The sequence below is a fragment of the Antechinus flavipes genome, chromosome 4 (genome assembly GCF_016432865.1).
Source record: "Antechinus flavipes isolate AdamAnt ecotype Samford, QLD, Australia chromosome 4, AdamAnt_v2, whole genome shotgun sequence".
In the NCBI taxonomy this organism is placed as follows: domain Eukaryota; kingdom Metazoa; phylum Chordata; class Mammalia; order Dasyuromorphia; family Dasyuridae; genus Antechinus; species Antechinus flavipes.
Genome location: NC_067401.1, coordinates 173,204,713 through 173,226,223, shown reverse-complemented (window position 1 = coordinate 173,226,223; position 21,511 = coordinate 173,204,713). Strand labels below are relative to the sequence as shown.

Sequence of the window (21,511 nt, the reverse complement as noted above, 5' to 3'; positions counted from 1 at the left end):
AATTTTGCTCATATAATTCCTGACTTTCCTTTGGTAGATAGATTCCCAAATATTTTATGGTATCAACAGTTATTCTGAATGGAATTTCTCTTTGTATCTCTTGCTGTTGGGTTTTGTTGGAGATGTATAAAAATGCTGAGGATTTATGGGGATTTATTTTGTAGCCAGCTACTTTGCTAAAATTATGAATTATTTCTAATAGCTTTTTAATAGAATCTCTGGGGTTCTCTAGTTATACCATCATAGAAATTTAATTTTCTTTGTTCAGAAGTTCTAGACATTTATATTATTTCTTCATTATGATGTTAAAGTTTCTTGTCCTGTTGTGTTTTATGATCTTTAGATTGTCCCTGTGTATCCTATCCTTAGGATCAGTGTTTTGCTTGCATGTCAACATATTTTCTTTTATTGTTATTGTTTTTTGCTTCTTTTCTTTTTGGTTGCTTTCCCCTCTTTGTGTTTACATTCAATATTTATTATTCTGTCTTTTATTTCTCTAATGAGGCTTGCCTTTGCAGATTCCATTGTTTTTATTCTGCCTCTTATTTTTGTTCTATAGATCTTAAATTCGGTGCTCATAATCCTCATTTCTCTTTAAAACTGCTCAAGAACAGGTTGTGGTTCTGAAGCAAGTTGTTCTCCCTTTAAGAAACTATTTCCTTTTGTTCTGTGATCCCTTTCAGATTCTCAGCTCCTTCTAGGGAAGGCATATTCCTCTACATATCCCCCATCTTTCCAGGAACTCAGAGCCTTTGATTCAATTAGAAATCCTGATCAAAAAGCACCTCTTTGAAGTGTTGTTAATTCCAACAGGAGATCTGGGCTGTCCTAGCCCCCAATAAAAATACCCAATATAATAGCTTCCCTGCACCAAAATCTTTGCAGATGGACCTAGGTAGCTCACTCAGCTGCCAGGACCTTCTGTCCACTGAGAAAGCATTCTCTCAGTGCAAAACTCCATTTTTCAATAGATCTGCCACTATAGAAGTCAGTCTCTTGATAAACTGATTTCTATCCAACAATAAACTTTCATTTTGCGACTAATAATTTGAGAATGAGTGAATTCTTTCACTCTAAACCTACGGCTGATTTAAAGGGGATTCTTAACAAAACTCTCTTATTTCCACTAAACTCTAGACCACTAGGAATTGAGACCAGTCAAACTCCATCATATTTATGGTTCCCTGACTGACTGGAAAATCCCAAGAGATCTGGACATTCAGAACCACGGTGGGTTTTGAGCTGTTGGAGCAATATTCTCCCAGGGAGAATACCTGCATTCTCAAACAAAAGGCCTTCTTTTGTCTAACTCTATCTGTGAAGATAGAGGACACCCAGACCAGGTGTGAGCTGTCACTCCAACAGTATTCTCTCTGGGAGAATATCTGCATTTTCTGACAAAAGGCCTCCTTTTGTCACACTCTATTTCTAGAGATAGTGGGACCAGAAAATCCCCCAAATCTGGACAAGGTAAAAAACTTTTTTTCTTCCCTTATTCTGTGGCGGACCCCTAAGCCACCTGGGTTGGGCTTGGGTAGTCTTGTTAGAGCTCCATGCTCAAGTACAATTCTCAGGGGACACTCTATGGGAATTGCTATGGTCTTAAGCTCTCTGTTTCTAGAGACATCTAAACACACAAGAGATGCTACAAGAATTTGGGGAAACACTAAAACCTGTCCACAATGAGATGAAACACCTCTGTCTCTAAAAATCCTTCCTTGAGCAGAGATAGTTGGCTTGAGAAAAATCCCCTAACTGGAAAGGTTAAGATCCTTAGATTTTTCTGGAATCAAACTCCTTCTGTCCAGCCTCTCCAGAGACAAAGGACCTTTCTTTGCATGTCAAGGCACTCCTAAATTCCTTTTTCTCTCACCAGAGAGACTCCTGGGCCTTTTAGCTTTCCCAGGACTCTGTTTTAAAGCTCTGCCCTCAGGCAGAAACTCTGAGACATGAGAGGAAGTGTCTCTTTAAGAAAGCTGAACACCACCCCAGACCAACGAGACACGTGGCCATTCTGAGGACCCCTCTTGGGGGTCCAAGGCCAGCATTCTCTTGGATCTGTCCTGGGGAGAAACCTAGAGAAGTCAAGATTGAGCTTTCAAGCTTCTCCCACTCTGCTGTTACATACAGCTCCTGGGGTCTTTGATGATCAGGCTTTAGCCAAGAGAAGAAAGTCATGGAATTAAAGCAAGCTTTGAAGACATGTCTCTACCCTTGGCTGCTACTCCCAGGACAGGTGTCCAGCAGTCTTCCCTAATGTCCTGCTCTCCAACAAGATTTTGGGGTTTGGTCAGCTTCCCCTCCCTCAAGTTCCATCGTGAAATCAACAGAGGAACCCTCGCTATTCAGGAAGCATTTCTTTCTCCTTCACTCTCCCTCTGCACCTCTGGTCTTTCCTCCCCTCTCCTCTCTAAAGTGGGGATCACAGAGGAATTCAAGACTGTTTCAGACCTCTCCTGTATGGCTTGGTAACCTGTCATTTAAATGCTCCTATCCTGTTCCCTTATTGGGGTACTATACAATGGGTAGATTGGGGACTCAATCTTATCTTCTCAAATCTCCAGAAAAATTTTTCACCAACTTTTAAATAACAAAATTTACAGGCAGCAGGACAAGTGGGTCATGTCCCTCCCAGAGATCTTTGCCTGGCTCTTAAAGGAGCCACAGCTTCCAGCTCTCTCAGGAACCATGCTTGTCCCATACATTTTAAAACCGGACTTGGTTTCCCTGATTTGGTCATCCTGCCTTAGAGTAGTGCCTTTTATCAAGCCTTTTAAATGAAGAAGCCTCAAAACTATGCTTTTGCATGTTCATGGGGCTGTCTAGAAGGACAGAGGATTCAAAACTGCTCCCAGTTTTTTCCCTAGCCTCAGGAAAAAAGCTCCTTGTGGAGAAATGAACAGCCTAGCTTTCAAAATGAGCACTCTGGAAAAGCAGGCTATGTCCTTTCTCTCGCTCTCCTAACTTTCTCACTCCAAAGAACTTTTTGCTCCTAGGATATTCTCTATTTTTCTGGATTAGAATACCCCTACCAGCAGTTAAAAGTTTCTTTCCTGTAAGCTCCAACTCTGGCCAAAGTTGCAGCTTTAGGAAAGTCCATTGGAATAATGGTTGGGGAATACCATTTCAAAGCAATTCAATTAAATTGTTAAGAGAGTGAAGATAGCTTCTTTCTTTTCTCGTTCCCTGACTGTAGCAGGGCAACATGGAGTTAGAGGGAGAGACTGACACTATATGAAAACTCCTTAACTACTTTTCAGCTAGGGAGCTCTGGGGATATTCAGTATTGTTACATGGATTATCAGCATTCTTAAGACAGCCCACAGATGAGACTTGATGCTTTTTTTTTTTTTTTTTTGCAAAAAGGTCCCATTCCTAAACATCATCATTTCAACCCTGGAGGACACCCCACTTTTAATCTGCTCCAGAGATCTGTTTTCTCTAGGCTTCAAGCTGTGAATTTTCAACTTCCCTCCAGCCTGCACATGGGGACTGATTGGGACACACAACACATAATCAGATGCTCTGCTGCTGTCTTCAGTTCTCACACCCCTTCCTGGCTTGGACCTCCCAAAATCTTTATGACCCTTGTTAGCTTGAAGCAGTTATATGAAGTTGAGATCTTTGTCCTTTTTCCCTTAAATGAATTTAAGTTTTAACTGCTTGGGGGGGTGGGGGGGGGGATGAAGCAGGTTGTACTCCCTTTAAGAAACTATTTCCTTTTGATCTCTGATCCCTTTCAGATTCTCAGCTCCTTCTGGGGAAGGCATATCCCCCTAGATAACTCCCGTCTTTCCAGGATGCCAGAACCTTTGATTCAATTAGAAATCCTGGTCAAAAAGCACCCTTTTGAAGTGTTGTTTATTCCAATAGAACATCTGGTCTGACCTGGTATGACCTGCTTGGGCTGTCCCAGCCCCAACTAAAGATACCCAATATAATAGCTTCCCTGCACCAAAGTCTTTGCAGATGGACCTAGATAGCTCACTTAGCTGCCACCAAGTCTGTCCACTGAGAAAGCATTCTCCCAGTGCAAAATTCCATTTTCCAAAAGATCTGCCACTATAGAAGTCAGTCTCTTGGTGAACTGATTTCTATCCAACAATAAACTTTCATTTTGCAACTAATAATTCAGGAATGAGTGAATTCTTTCACTCTAAACCTGCAGCTGATTTAAAGGGGATTCTTAGCAACTCTCTTATTGCCACTAACCTCTAGACTACAGAAATTGAGACCACTCAAACCGTATCAGTTCCATGTTCTCTAATTCTACAGAGAGGACTACATAGTCTTGTCTTCAGCTCATCATGTGATGGATTATTTTCCTTTGTTTTTCAGATTTTATTCATGGATGCCTAAACTTTTTTTCTAGATTTCCTACTATTGTTACTATTTTCCCTGTTGATTCATCTGTTTATATTCAAGGTCTTTGAATTTTGTTCTTAAAATCTTTGGCCTGGATGATTTTGCATCCGATTGTGTGTTGTGTGTTGTGACTTCTGGTTGGCTTTTGCTTGAGAGGTTGTGGCCGCCAGGCTATTTATTGTAGACTAGGCAATTGTTTACACTCTTGTACAGTCTAATTCTGTGGTTTCCATGGCATTGGAAAGGGGAGAGGTTACCTGGCTAGAGGAAAGGATTACCTGACTATCAGGTGAGGCTTTGTTGTAAGACTGCATCGTGAGCTTCAATTTGCTAGTATATCTTACAGCATGAGAGGTTAGGGGAGGGGTATTGAATGAGTGAGTACAGGATCATTGGGGGGTTTTTGTTTTAAGTTTCTGGATAGCCTAGACATGAAGACAGCCAAAATTGCTTTTATAATTTGTTTTGGAGAGGTTTGAGAGATCATGGGAATCAGAAATAATGTCTAGTACTCCGTCTTATTGATCATGTGACCCAGAAATCCCTATTGAGTTGGTACTTAAAAAGTGCTTAATAAATTCCTTGCTTTTGGTTGTATAACAAAATTTAATAATCTATTCTCTCTTCTGTTGGTGAAAATGTTTAGAGATGGAGAATTGGGAGAAACCCTAATGACTACTTTGGTTCTGTCCCGAAGTTTTGATACGTTTTCTCACATTCTTGATATTTTCTTTGATTATATTGCTTATGGTTTCTGTTATTTATTTTTGACCCATCATTTCTTCTTTGGACTAATTATTTAGTCTCCATTTAAATTTTAGTTCTTTTTCCTACAGCTCTTTATTGGATATAATTTTTAATTGTGTTTGGTTTTCTGCATTTGTTTATAAGATTTTTATGTTTTAATATATATAGTTTTTACAATGATATTCCATGCATCAACAAGAAATATGCATATATGGGGATATAGCACATCTAGCTTTTTGAAAATTCTGTTTAGAGTGTTAATTTCCATATTATTTATCTATCTTGTTAGATCTTATTAGATGCTTTTTTTTGTTGAGTCTATGTAATTTTATTATTTATTTCTTCTTGAAAATCAATTAACTTTTCTTTGGTTATTCAGGTCCTGTGCCATTCAGTACATACACTCATTCATTGTTTATATTTACTTTAAGCATAATATAGTTTCTCTCTTGATCATGATTGCTAATCCTGCTTTTCTTAATTCACCTGAAGTGTAATAGATTTACCAGGCCCTTGTCTTTATTCTGTCAATCTCTATGTTCAGGTGCTTTAAAAAAACAAAAAACAAAAAAAAACTTGAAAATGGATTCTATTCTTTCTTAGTCTCCGTTGATGTATCTTCTTTCAGATAATGCCTATTAATCTTAGATGTTCCAAAGATCTGTCCTGATCCCTCTTCACAGTATCTTGACTGGTAATTCATCTGCTTCTAGAGCTTCAAATTTCTCTATGTAGATGATTCCCAGGTTTTCATATTCAGCTCCAATAGTTCTCCTGTGCTCATTTCCCTATATATCAATTTACCAATTGCCTTTTAGACATCTTGAATTAGATGTCTCAGACATTACAAATTCAGTGTTGCACACAGATACCCTTCTTCTGAACTTCCTCTTTTATGTTGAGGGTGCTACCATCTTCTCAATTGTTTAAACTCACTTATTTCAGTATCATTTACTCTACACTCAAATTCGCCCACATACCAAGTCTTCTCATTTCTACTTTTAGAACATCTCTTGTATTTGCATACATCCCTATCCACCAATTTAGTAACTTCCATTGTCTCCCTTCTTAGCTGTTCGGTCAAATACAAATCCTTTGACTTTTAAAATCCTTCATCACCTGTCTCCTTCCTTGACCATCTTATGCTTTACCCCTCTCATATAGCAAATAAGGCAATATTTATAAAGTGTTACCATAGTATATAGTATAATAATAGAGATTTTAATAAATTTTTGTTTTCTTCCTTCTTTCTTCCTCTTGCTATTCCTTGCACATGATACTACACAACTTTTCAGTGTCCCCTTTGTCTGTAATGCTTGCACTCATTGTCACTTCTACTTCCTGGTTTTCTTTGAGATTCAGCTCAAAGACTATCTGTAGGAGCCCTTTCTTTTTCCCTGTCATCTAGGTTTGTGTCCTCAATGTTAACTTTTGATTCCTCTTTCCTCTATATTTAGTCATTTGCCTATTCTTGTCTGTCTTGCCTCTATAATCTCTTATCCTTTTCCTTCGCATCACACATATTTCTAAGAGTTGGCCATTATTTGCCATTCACCTGACCTTTTAAATAATTGTTTCCTTACTGGTCTTGCTGCTTCTTAGTCACTCCCTTTCTCTAGTCTACCCATTCTATTGCAATAGCATAGTTACTAGAATAATAATACAAAACTGATGTTTTTTCATCAATTTCCCCTCACATTTCTCTTCTTCATATTGCTTCCTTCCATCTTTACCCCCAAACACATTGAACAGTCAACAGTCTTTTACTGCTTGCCTGTCAATACATTCTGCTTTACAAGCTTTACCATTTTTGCCCTTGAAAACCTTTCATGATTTCTTGTTGCTTTTAGGATCAAATGTTACCATCACAACCTCCCAATCCCACATTTTTAGGTCTTTAGTGAACTTTAAATGACATAATTCTTCTTTTTGCACTCTATATTTCAGCTAAACTAGATTACTGGTTAGATATTCTGAATTCATTCTTCCCCTTTACAAACCTTGTTTTCCTTCGTGATTTAACTCAGATGACATCTAATCTTCAAGTTAGTCAGTTAAATATTTATTAAGGACTTACTATTATGAAGTGTCAGGGACTGTGCTAAGTCTAAAATGCAAAAAAGAAAAGAAAAAAATGGGCCTTACCCTTAAGAAGTTCACAGTATAACAGGGAAGAAAACAAGTAAACACTTATGTATAGAAAGGCTATATACAGAATAAATGGGAAATAATTACATGAAGGAATGCACTACAATTAAGAATTGGCAAAGGCTTCCAATAGAAGATAGGATATAATTGGGACCTAAACCAACAAAAGTAGTATTTGGAGAGAAGGAAAGCATTACAGACTTGGAATTGCCAGAGAAAATGTTCAGAGCCAAGATAAATCTTTGTTACACCTCCCAGTTGATAATGCTCTAATTCTTGAGGGCAAAAATTCTTTCATTTTTGTCTTTGTTTCTCCAGCACCTAGCACACACATAGTATCTTCTCTTGAGTAGGGTTTTAAATGAATTTTTGTTTGCATTTAATTGAATCCTATTCCATCTGCCTGGAATTCTCTACTATCATTCCAAATACACACCTCTAAATTTCAACTTCATATTGTGGTGGGACAGTAGTGACCACAAAAACAATCTGTGCCTCCTACAGTATGAAAAAGCAAAAAAGGTTTTATTATGATCTCCTGAGAAAGGGCAGACAAGATGTTCTCAGTAAAGGCATACAAACAGCAAAACACAAGATTATATTAACCAGAAGCCTCTCCCTCCTTGACCTTTTCTCCTATTGTCTGGGAGAGTCCAGGCTTACATTCTAAATGAAAAATCTATCCTAGAAACAAAAGAATAAATTGCTTTTAAAAGAAATACTTAAATACCAATTAAAAGGTGATGGGAAATAGGAGGGGAATGTTCATCCAATACTATGGAACACCTGTAGTTTTTCAGCTGTAGCTCAATTTGTTATTGCAAAATCTCAAGTTACAGTTAATCCATAGACCAAAGCCACATCCTTATGAGAGGACTTCACGTAAGTTTACCTCATTCAATCCCTCTTATTTTAATTAACTTTTGAAGATCTCTCACCATTCTTGATACATTTCCTCAACCATCTGGTTCTCAGTCTCCACTCACTCTGTGTCTGATTTGTCCTTTTTCTCTACTGAGGTCCATCTTCACCAGGAACCAAAGAACCTATTTTCAATTTGATTACTTGGTTCTACCTTCTAAAGGTCCAATTCTAACTGTACCTACCCCTCCAGGTTACTTAATTTTTCTTCTGTGGAAAAACCAGTTATATCCCCAAGGTTAAATCTCCCCTATAAAACCTACTTGTGGGCCATCTCATAGCTGCTATCCTCCTCTGGGTCAGCCCACCACAGCATTCTGCCTTATGGTGTCTTTTCTCTTCCCCCATGCCACATAGTATCTCTCCTAACTCTCCACTATGCTTTCTGACCCCACTTCTCCTTCTTACAGCTAACTAACTCTATTAGGATGCTAAGTCCCCTTCAAGATTTAGCCCATCAGTTTAAGGATATGCCCCAACTCATGGGGTACTTTCTACTGGGAAATTTCAAGTTCCACTGAGAAACTCATCTTTTCCATTGTTAACTGTGCTTGTTAACTATATGCTCTCTCAAATTTATTTAATAATTACACTCATTGTCTATTTTAATAATCTTTTCATTTCATCTGTACCTCTTCTCATAAATAAATCTACTTTTTGCCAGAGAGAAAGGCCATTGTGAATTCATGGTAATTGTTTTTATTATATCCCCATGTGCCATATGATATAAACCCCACACCATAGATCACATAAGTGAGGGCCAGGTCTGGAATAGGGCATGGCTAATTTTCTGATGTCCTTGGCAATTTCCATCACTATCTGTCCATTATCATCAGCAAAAATTTAATTTCCTACAAACTGTCTTCTTCAGCCAACAAATAGTCACATACTAATCTATGCTAGAGTACTACTTCTCTAGTGGGAATGTCCTGGTCTATTAACAAATTCAGGGCTTTTGTCATCTGGTTAATGATTATTTTGGCCATCGAATGGAGTCTAATGAGCCTAGTCAGTAAACAAATTGGGATTCCATACCCCCAACTCCTGTCTGGGGCCATCTATCATCCCAGCCATGTGTGTCCCTAGCAATTGGAGTAGATAACCTTTCATAAATTTAAAAAAAAAAATGACTGTGAGGAAGGTCTGCAACAACAAAAATGGTAAAAGAAGCAGACAAATACATATGCATCTAGCAACAGAATTTTTTTGCTTTCTCTGAGTATGTGTCTTCATAGATTTTTTGCTTTCTCTGAGTATCTGTCTTCAGGAGTTCCCAAGCTGAATTCAAGGACCACGGGAGAATTCTCCCAGAAATATCCCAGAATGAGCCCCCAAACTGTGTAGGAGAGTAGCACTCACAAAAACAGTCAGACACACCCCCTTTTTGGGTTATTATGATCTTCCAAGAAAGGGCAACTCCTAACAGAAAAGGTGTCTTCAGTAAAGGAGTGCAAACTGCAAACTGCAAACAACAAGATTATATTTACCAGAAGCCCTCTTCCCCCATCTTTTGATCTTTACTCCCATTGTATGAGGGATTTCAAATTTAAAATATATTGTATGAGGGAGTTTATACTTATATTTTACATTTGAAATCTCCCAGAAACAAAAGAATTGCTTTTAAAAGAAGTATTTACATGCTAATTAAGAGGTGGTAGGGAAACAGGGGGAGAATGTAGATCCAAGATAATGGAATATATGTAGCTTTTTAGCTGTAGCTCAATTTGTTTTTGCAAAGTCTCAAGTCACAATTAGGGCACAGGTTGAAGGCACATCCTTATGAGGATCTTCATTCAGTTTATCCCATACAATATGACACACACACACACACACACACACACACACACACACACACTTATATATAAAATGTTCCTCTATTTTCTAGATGAGAAAACTAAGTCAGTTTGTCACACAGGTAATATTTGGCAGAACAAGGTCCTCATACTCTCTCTTTTTGTACTGTATTATTTTCAAATTTGTATTCGCGCTTGTGAAAGAACTTACCTTCTGTCATCTTGAACTATTTAACTCTTTTATTACTAAAAAAACCTTCAAAAATTTTTGTTTTGTCTTCCCAAGTAGACTATAAATAAGCTTTATAACTCTCCTGTGTTACTTTGTATTCCCTCCATCCCTCCAATTCTTCCCCAGTTCCTGGCACAGTGCTTACCACTAGGTGCACATCATAACTTTTGATTTGATAACAAATCATTCAACAAGATGTTATAGAAATAGATAGTAGACTAAAAGCAGTTCTTCTGCATTGTTCTACAGATGTTTTGAACATTATTTTCATTTTAAAACTGATTTTTTTGTATTATGTAGCTTTTTATAAACATTAGAAACTCAATTATATTAAAGTCTGGGACAATGTTGTAGTTCACTGCTGTCTCTTAGCAAATGACAGATAAAATTGTCAATAAAGAGCCTGGTCAACTTAATTGACTAATTTTGTATCTGAGCACACAATGTTCAGTTTTAAGTTATACTCCTTTAAGTGTTGCTAATTTTAAAAAGATCTAAATAACAGAATGAAGCATTATAACCATTAAATTTTAAGCTAACAACTTTATTAAAATATGTTTTTCTTCACAGCAAAGTATTGGCTTTTAATATGTCAAGAATATATTAAAATCTGATTAAGAACTATTATCAAGTTCCCCAATTACAGGCTAAAAAAGTTCTTTAAAAAATCTCTTTTTAAAAGAAGAGTGGGTATAGGACGGTAGGTAGAAATACATGTAATTATATGCATAATTACCTAAAACAGGTTTACTTTTAGTGACAAATCTCAATTGTTTTAAGACCCAAAAATTTAAGTTCTGCTATTGCGACATCTGATATGTTAAATGGAGTGAAGATAATATAAAATAGAAGTGGAATATTACAACATTTCTAAAATTAATTTTATGTTTAAATGGGATCTTACATGATGCATATTCTATATTGGATACACTTTAAATTCTGGATGTGGAGATCTCCTGGAGTGGGTGGTGAGAGGTGACAAGATTGAAGTCGATAGGAATAAAGGATTTAGTAGCAACAGCAGGAATAGGAGATTCAATATTATTGAGAAAGGCAAGGGATTTTTAGGTGATTTAGTTTCATTCCTCAATGCCCAACTTCATTGTAATTGTTTTCATCAGGGAAGAAAGAGCATATTGGCCTAGGAGGTCTGGGAGCCAGGTCAGAAGGCAGGAAATAAGAGAAGGGGAAAATTCTTTTTTTAAAAAATAAAACTTTATTGATATCTTCTAGTTTTTTGCATCATATTTATCTCTAGTATCCTTCCCTATCCCTTCTTTAGAGAGTTATCCCCTATAACAATTAATATATTTTAAAGATAAAAAAGGAAGGGTGGGCAAAATCATAATTGAGCAATACATTGAAAAAGTCTGAAAATATAAACATGTAATGTGTAACACCTGTGTACCTGATTGGGTCTTAAATGGTGTGTTGGACAGGGAGAACCTAAAGGATAGGTGACAAAGTGGATGGCCCATAAGTAAATTTTATTGGGAAAATTTAACCTCAGGGACATGACTGGGATTTTTTGACAGAGCCCTAACAAGGTGAGACTTGTTGAGACCCCTACAGAGGTTGGTCTCAGGAGTTTGACATAACTTGTATCCCCAGCGGATGGGACCATAAAGCTAAATTGATGTTTATTAGTGCCTTCTCCCTGCTTGCCTCAGAGATCAATTCTTTAGTTTCTGTTTTGTGTTTTGTTTTTTGAGGCTCTTGGGCAAGTCATTTAACCCACTATGGATCTGCTGCCATGTGCCATATGGTATCTTTCCCCCTTTCTGATAATACATGGTATACTTCCCAACCTCATTCTCTTCTCAGTCCTTCTCAGGATTTAGCCTGACAACTAAGGGCAAGCCCCAACCTCATGGGGTGTTCCCTTTCTACTGGGTAATTGTGATTTTCATTGAGGAACTTGTCTTTCATATGCTCTCCCAACTCTGCTTCACATTTATCTTTCCTGGAGTCTATTGTATCCCTTCATTTTATCTGTAACCTATTCCCTAAATAAATCTACTTTTGCCAAAGAGAATGGCTATTGGGAATTCTTCACATGACAAACCCCTACTTTTGGTGCCTGTCATCATTTGATGTCCACATCACTCACATCAGACCTTCCACTTATTGGGGAGTGGAGGGTTTGGGTTATCGTCTCATATTTGATCTTTGTCACCTATAACTATTCCTCCAAATTCACAAACTATTAAATGATTGCACGAAAACATTTCAAGTTGTTGTTATTTGTCTTTCCTTCTCAAAGAGGACTCTGTCATTAGGGAGATGAGACTATGACATGCAAATGAATTTGATTTAAATGAGAGAGGGCTGTGCAAGGTCATCTTCCTCAGTTTTACCTCCAGAGCCATCTGGGTCCAGGGGCAAGATATAGATTAGGATGACTGTAGATGGCCCTGGATGCTATGAAAGATTTTGGCCTTTTTAAGCTAAGGTCTTCAACAGGTTTCAGTTTGACTGAGGCCGCACCCCTTCAGCGATTAAGGCTAGGCCACAACTGAGGCAAAGAATTAAAAAAAAAAAAAATCTAAATAAATAAATCTGGGAAGGGAAAACCTTCTAGTGTAACTGGCCAAAGCAGAAATGATAGCTGCTTACATTCAATCTGAGTCAATCAGTTACATTTTCCAATAGACCTTAACAGTTGATTGAAGAACTAGAGCTTGCAAGAACAGTGGAGTCAATCTATTCCCAAATCTTCATGTTACAGATGAGGTTGACTAGAGTTAAGTGATTTGTGATTTTTCCTTGAGTCACAGGCTTGGTGGTCAAAATTAGCACCCAGGTCTCCCAACTTCTAAACAGATGCTTAATCCATAAGTAAAGAGGATTTTTTTTTTTTTTTAAGTAGCAGTGATTTTATCTGTAGTATTCTTAATCAGATAGTGAACTAAATTTTTTCAATAACCAAGTCAATCCACTATGTGAATTAAGCAGGCACATTTTTGGCAGTAAATAGCAAATAGTTCAAAACCTACTTTCCTTTTTAAAGGAGAATCCTAAAATCACAATGGCAGAATGGAATACCATAGATAGAATGATCCTGAGAATTAAGTTGGAAGGGGACTTAAGAACATCAGCTCCAGAATAAAAATCTCAGTACTAACATGCCAACCTGCAGAATTTCAGTGTGAGAAACAACCTGTTGACTAGTTCAACAAGCTTTTAAGAAGTAATAGTAAGAGAAAGGTAAAATAAGTGGATAGTCAATGATAGAGGAACTATTAGAACACTGGCATAGCAATACATTGATGGTGGAATGGTGAAGTGGTCCAACCATTCTGGATGTTTGTAAGCCAAGTGGGTCAGTGAATAGAGTACTGGGCCTGAACCTGAGTTCAAATGTGACTATTACCCTGTTTGCCTTGGAGGCACCTTAGTGGAATTCCAGAGCTTAGCAGAATTCCAGAGTGAATTCCAGGAAGATCTGAGTGTAAGTCTAACTTTAGACACTTAATAAGTGTGGGACCCAGGGCAAATCACTTAATTTTGTTTGTGTGTCAGTTTTTTCATCTGGAAAAGGAGATTATAAACTCCTTCAGTATCTTTGTTGAAGAAAACTCCATTGACAATATTGGCATGCTGTGGACCATGGGGTCATAAATTGCTGAACATAACTGAATAACTGGACAATACTAATGCAGGAAAAGTAATTAAACTCCCTACTTTCCGACTCAGCAATCCTGTGAGTTGTGAGATTATATCCTCCCGGAAGTCAAAGTCAGAAAAAAATGGTACAGTATACACAAAAGTTAACACTTTTTATGTTAGGAAAGAAATAACTGAGGAATGACTTTAAAAATATGGCGTATGAATAATGCAGTAAAAAATGATGAATGTGCAGAATTAAAAGAAACATTAAGATCTATATAAACTAATACAAAATAAAGCAACAGAACCAAGAAAATAGCATACACTATCCCAGCAATATAAATAGAGCTGTAAAAAAAAGTTTTATTTTGTGTAATAGGAAAAGTAATGAAATTCCTGGAGAAGAGATAATGAAACCTGTTATAAGACACTACACTGTGCCTGATATTTCTGCTGAAGTGTTTTGTTTTGTTTTTTTTCTCAGAAGATATATTCATTTTAGAGAGGGATAGGTGTAAGGATAAAAGATATGTGTGACACATTTTAGAGAGTTAAAATTTTTAACTTGTGGTACATGGATTTGTTTTTAGAACTGTTGATCAGTATTTCAATGTAATTGATTTCTTTTGTGATCCTGTTTTATGCATTCAAAAGGATTATTCTGAGAAGGGGATTCACTAGAGTGCCAAAGAAATCCTTGAGTAAATAAATTTTTTTCTTTAATAAAATAAATAATTATAAAGGCTGAAATAAACATATATATGTGTGATACCATTGACAGATTTCTGGAGTTAATTCTAACACTTAATGAGTTTCTATTATATCCTTCCAAACAGCATTTTTTATTAGGTCATTTTATCCTTTCTTCCTTTGTAGGCCTATGAAAGGAGATTTCCTACGTGTCCTCTGATTCCAATGTTTGTACACAGCGACACTGTGAATGAATATAAGAGTGATGATGGGGCTATTCATGTTATTGAACGACGCTGTAAACTGGATATAGATGCACCCAGGCTATTGAAAAAGGTATTACTAAAGAATGTATTTATTAGCACCATGTGGAACTTTTACCAAAATTTACCATGTATTCAGCACTGAGAAATTGGAAATAAATGTAAAAAGGCAGAAATACTTATTCTTTACAGATCCAAACATAGACAAAAAGACTGATCTAAATTGAGACTTAAAATAAATTCTAAATGGAGCAAATCAAAGAAAGAATACTAGAAACAATAATTATGTAAAAAACAATGATAATTATAAGACAGTATGCCAGAGTTTCTGATATACAACTTAATCAGTCTCAAAAGAAAAAAAATCTCTAAAAACAGAGCATTAAAAAAACTAAATTAAATATGCATTTTAAAAATTGGAATCTCAGCAGGTAAACCTAAGATAAGTGAATCTAGAAATCTCGGAAATTAAGGGGAAATATAAATTGGAAACCATAAAGACTATTTAACTCAAGAACAAAATTTAAAACCAGTTCTTTAAAAAAACTGACAAAATTTAGCCAATGTTATTAAAAGAAGAGCTGAAATTCATATCAACAAAATAAAAAAAACACAAGATTATCACAGAAAAACCTAGAAGAAATAGAAACTAGAACTTATGAATGGTTGTATTTTTTTAAAAAAAAAGAATACAAAGGAAACAGGATTATATACTTAAACTAACAAAAGACTAAATCGAGATCTTAAATAATTCCATATCTAAAAAGTAAACACAACTGCTAGTTGGAGGAGGGGAAGAAATTCCTTATTCCTGATGGATTTACAGGACATTTAAACTATTAAAGAATAATTAATGCCTATATATTGTATGAAAATCATTCTCCAAAATTGAACAAGAAAGAACTCTACTGAACCCATTGTATAAGATACATGTAGGTATAATACCTAAATCAGGAACTGATAAAGCCAAAAAGGAACACATTAGACCATTACTATTAATGAATATTGATTTTAAAATTTTTTAGATAAAATCCTGCCAGACTAATAATTTTCCAAGAAATCATTCATTATGACTGGGTTCGATTTCTACTAGGATGCAAAAATGGTTCAGTAATCAACATAATTAATCATATTAAAAACAAAACATCCAAAACCATAATTATCGGAATTCAGATGTAGAAAAAGCCTTTGACAAAGAACGATATTCATTTATGCTAAAAAGTTTAGAAACTATGGCCATAGAGGACTCTTTAAAAAAAATAAATAGAAGCAGTATCTACCAAACAGTAAAGATTATATACAATGGAGATATACCAGGAACCTGCACTTATAGAGAGTAAAAGCAAGGCTATCTCCTACTCACTGTCTTTTTAAGTAGATCTAATGATGCCAGAAATAGTAATACAATGAGGAATTTAAGGTTTAAATAGGCAAAGAGGTGACAAAACTCTCCCTATTTGCTGATGTCATGATGATTTCCTTCAATTTCAGCAAAATTGTACTCTGTAAAATAAGTTCATACAAATCAGTTAACGTTTTTATATAATAAGAAATTTAAGAGACAATAAATTCCATAAGATATATGAGGATGAAAGACTCTTAATAATTGCATAGTTTCAGTTACAACTTTTTAAATAAAGAACAACTTAAATAGATATTCAGTGCTTATGACTGAGCTGTGCTTATATGATAAAAACTATAATATTGCCAAAGTCATTTTATGTTAAGGGACAGGTCAGTTCACCTCAGAGTCTCCACAGCTGTGGATCATAACATTGGAAAGGTTGCAAGGCAGCCTTTGCTGACACAGGTGTTGCAGACTAGGAACAAGAAAAATTGGAGGCAGAGGGAAGAGGAGGGAGGTTACAAATAATGATCTCTAGTTCTTCTTTAGTCACATATTCCTTCCTCCTCCCTAGGTCTGAGAGGTCAACTATCCTATGTTCTTCTAATTTATTTATAATAGGTTGATATAAATCTTAAATATAAAGTATACATTTTCTATGTAAACAAAACAAAACAAAACAAAAAAAATGGAATTGTTAAGGGATAAGTTAGTTCTCCTAGAGCCTTCACAGCTGTGGATCATAGTTTTAATACTATATAAATTACATCATCAAAGGGAGGGATACTTTACAGAGCTAGGTAAAATAGTAATGGAATTCAATTAGAAGAACAAAATTTCTTCAATATCAAGGAAATAATGAAAAAAAAATTCCACAATAAATTAAAACGTTGTATGATCTGAGAATTTATTGAGCATGCCATTAAACAGTTAGAAAAGAAGCAGATTGTATACCTTTCAGAGTTATGGAAGGGGATGCTTTAAAATTTTTTCATTTTTTATAAAAGCTATTTATAAAACATGCATGGGTAGTTTTTCAACATTGACCCTTGCAAAGCCTTCTGTTCCAAATTATCCTCTCCTTCCCCTCACCCTCTCCTCTAGATGGCAGGTAGTCCAATATATGTTAAATATGTTAAAATATATGTTAAATCCTGTGTATATATGTGTGTATGTATATGCATATTTATATATTTATCTTTCTGTACAAGAAAAATCAGAAGGAAAAAAACTGGGAAAGAAAACAAAATGTAAGCAAACAACAGCAAAAAAGAGTAAGAATGCTATGTTGTGGTCCACACTCAGCTCTCATGGTCCTTTCTTTGGATGTAAATGGTTCTCTTCATCACTGAACAGTTGGAATTGATTTGAATCATCTCATTGTTAAAGAAGAGGGGATGAGAGGACGAGAGAGGACTGACGGTTTCTTAGCCAAACAGTGGATAGAGGCAATTAATAAAATTACAGTTTTAATTACATGAAATTGAAGAGTTTCTGCACAAAATTAATGTATTTATAATCAGAAGGAAGGCAGTTGTCTGGGACGTTTAATCAAATTTCTGACGAGTTTGGTGTCTAAGATACATAAACAACTAACAGAAAAATATTAAGACCAAAAGCCATTCTCTAGTAAAGAATTAGACAAAGGATATAAACAAATAGCTCCCAAATGAAGAATTACAAACTATTAGCAACTACCTGAAAGAATGCTCCAAATTACAACCAATAAATCAAATTCAAATTAAAATAAACAAAAATAAAAAGTTTGCACTTTAAACCCAGCAAAATTGACAAATATGAAATAAAAGTAGAATAGCCAGTTTGGGGTTGTAGAAGATAGGTACACTACTGCATTATTTGTAAAGTTTTATAACCATTTTTAAAGCAATTTGGACATAAAGTAGCTAAGAAGTCTATCGCCTTTGATCCAGAGATTCCATTCCTACATATATATCCCAGAGAAGTCATTAAGAAAATGGAAAGTTTTATTTGCACTAAACTATCTATAGAAGCACTTTTATTTATTTATTTATTTTAGTTGCAATGAACTGGGAAGAAAATTGATATTTGTTGATGGGGAGATGGTTACATGAATTGTAGTATATGAATGAAATGGAATATTAGTCTGCTGAAAAAAAAAAGACAAAACATGATAAATATAGAGAAGCATAGAAAGACATGAACTGATGCAAAGTGAAACAACTAGAAAACATGATATGTATAGTGACTGGATAATATAGAATGAAACAACTGTAACCATTTTTAAAAAAATAGATTTTGCAAAACAATCAACAACAAGTCTGCCCTCAAAGAAAAGATATGAGATAGTTGACTCTCCTTTATAAAGAGTTATCTTTATGTGTACAGTATAAAATATATAATGCCTTTTTTTTGGATGTATTATTAGATTTTGCTAAGTTTTCTTTGCCCTTTTTTTTAAAAATCCTTATTTATATAATGTGTGTTTCTTTCAGATGAGGGAGTGAGAGGAATATAAAGTAAAATTTTGAGTGTTGAAAACAAATGTGATCACTAAAAATTTATTTTTAAAAAATACTTAAGGGGTTTTACTTTATCTCCACACAGATAGCTACTACATTTTAACTACTACTAATACAAATTCTTATGTTTTTTTTAAGATTGCAGGAGTTGATTATGTTTACTTTGTTCAGAAAAATTCATTAAACCGCCGGGAACGGACATTGCATATAGAGGCTCATAATGAAACATTTTCCAACCGGGTCATCATTAATGAGTACTGCTGTTACACAGTGAGTAATCTGGAATGGCCAAAAAAGGTCCTGTTAAGCATTTAGTATTTTGTGACCCCAGAAACACTATGTTGACAGATTGGCTTCTCCCAGTAAGTTCTACTCATTACCAGAAGCAAATGAGAATATTCTACTGAATCATTAAAAATGTGATAACTCATTTTTGTTTTTAAACAATCCTATTTCTCTCATTCTCTTGAGCATCTCTCATATAGAAAACTTAATTGTTGTCATTGATGAATTCCATTTAGTAGGGGGGTTGAACCTAGTCTACAGTAGTAATATAACTCTTTTGTTTGTTTTTGAGGTAATTGGGATTAAGTGACTTGCCCAGGATCACACAGCTAGGAAGTGTTAAGTCTCTGAGGTCAAATTTGAACTCAGGTCCTCCTGACTTCAGGGCTGGTACTCTATCCACTCCACCTAGCTGCCTGCAGTAATTTAGAAATTAAAAATCTGGACTTTTTATGATTTTCAATCAGATTTTATAATTTTCTGGTATAATTTTAATAGGAATAATAGGAATTGTATTAAAATCTGCTTCATGATTTCATTATGGGTTATAGTTTGAATAGCCAATACCCTGTCACTTGCCAAAACAGGTCATTTGAATGCTTTCTCCCTTGCTTGCAGGTTCACCCTGACAATGAAGACTGGACTTGCTTTGAACAGTCTGCAAGTCTGGATATTAAATCTTTCTTTGGTTTTGAAAGCACTGTGGAAAAGATTGCAATGAAACAGTATACCAGCAATATTAAAAAAGTAAGTCTTGGCATGGAATTTTCCCATTTCTCTGAGGTAGTTTCACTTGGCATTCTCTCCTGAGAATGGGTGAATAGAGTCGTGTAGGAACCTCAGAATTTCCCAAAGTGCTCTTTAATAAAATTCAGAAGACTTAGTATCATGAGGAGGTGAGTGGCAGGCTAAAAGTCTAAGTGGTTAATAAAATTAGGTAGCCCATTTTATTTTCGATCACATTAAAATCCTCTGGTAGAACAAGGAAGGGAACATGACATTCTTACCTGCTTGGAGACTAAGCAGATTGTTATGTAAGATATCAACTAGTGCATTGGGAAACTATCAGATAGTTTTACAAATCCTACCACATATCACTGAAGTGTAATGCCTTCTCTAGAAGGCTCTGTCTGTTAAAATTTCACATAACAAACAGCATAAAAGTTAAAGAATTTTGAAGTATATCTGTAATTGGAAAATTACTGAATGATTAATGAATTTGTTTATAACTTGTTTAGTTCAGAATGGGTGGATTTGATATAGCAAATAAAGGCAGGAAGCAATGTTTGTAGTTGACCATGTAGGAAAATTTTGCCCATTTGGATTAGACTTAGTCCATAAAGGTAATATAATATAGATAAAAGCTATACCAATAGAATTGGTTTACAATCTTCTAACTCCTCTGATTTTACAGATGAAGAAACTGAGGCCCAAAAAGGTTAAGTGATTTGTCCAAGATTACACATATATTAAAACAACTGAACACAGAATCAAACCTTGGTACTCTGGCTTTAAATTCAGGCTTCTTTCCATTCTACTATGAATCCCAATGTTAAACTTGGGTTCAGGCAAGTCTTAATATTTCCTTGCTGAACAACCATGGGCAAATGATTTAATCTTTTTGTGCCCCATTTTCCTAATACATAAAGTGTGAGCTTTGGACTAGATAATGTTCAAGATTCCTTCTACCTCTCAACCTACATTTCTGTCATGTTTTTACTATATATCTACATAGCAAATTTATATAGATATAGATAGATAATATATCTCTATAGCATTTTCCTGCCTAGTAGTAGCACACCTATTTCACAGGCCTGCCTAAATATTAAATGAAATTATAATATATGTAAAGCACACAATCAACTTAAAATGTTATTTAAACATGTTACTATTACCTATAATACACAGGCCTTTTCCAGAAGGAAGGAATTAAAAATAAAGATAAATAGGTGATTTAATATACTACTCCTCCATTTTGATTTGTGGCATTCATTTTTGGTAACATATTTTTAAAAATCTTGGGAGAAATGATAATTTATACATCATGCATTCTCTTGTCATGATATGTTTTAAAGGGAAAAGAAATCATTGAATATTACCTGCATCAGTTAGAGGAAGAGGGTATCACATTTGTGCCCCGCTGGAATCCTCCAGTCTCTTGCTCCTCAAAGAAAACTTCATCTTGTAATAAACAACCAGTGTCGGCTGCTATTAGCATACCAGATCCACCAGCAAAGGAAGGATTGAATAATGAAATTCTTAACTCTAACAGTTCATCTGAGCTTGTAGTTGGGACACCTGATGGTAAGATATTTTATTCTTAATAAAATTCTTATTTTATTTCAAGAGTTGAAGAGTTATATGCTAAGTGAAGTGAGTAAAAGCAGGAGATCTTTATACATGGGCAACAGCAATATTATATGATGATCAATTCTAATGGACATGGCTCTTTTCAACAATGAAATGATTTAGGCAGTTCCAATGATCTTGTGATGAAGAGAGCCATCTGCACTTAGAGATAGGACTGTGGGAACTGAGTGTAGATCACAACATAACATTTTCACCTTTTTAATTGTTTGCTTGCATTTTGTTTTCTTTCTCACTTTTTTTCC

General features: G+C 35.3%; 1 protein-coding gene across 1 annotated transcript in view; it reads left to right on the top strand.

Moving 5' to 3' along the window:
- Positions 1-21,511, top strand: part of SEC14L1 (SEC14 like lipid binding 1) — a 100,449-nt gene that overhangs the window by 46,197 nt on the left and 32,741 nt on the right. The window contains exons 3-6 of the mRNA XM_051995524.1: positions 14,692-14,841; positions 18,753-18,884; positions 19,518-19,646; positions 20,975-21,203. Coding sequence (XP_051851484.1) covers positions 14,692-14,841; positions 18,753-18,884; positions 19,518-19,646; positions 20,975-21,203 — 640 coding nt within the window. The remainder of the gene's footprint in view (positions 1-14,691; positions 14,842-18,752; positions 18,885-19,517; positions 19,647-20,974; positions 21,204-21,511) is intronic.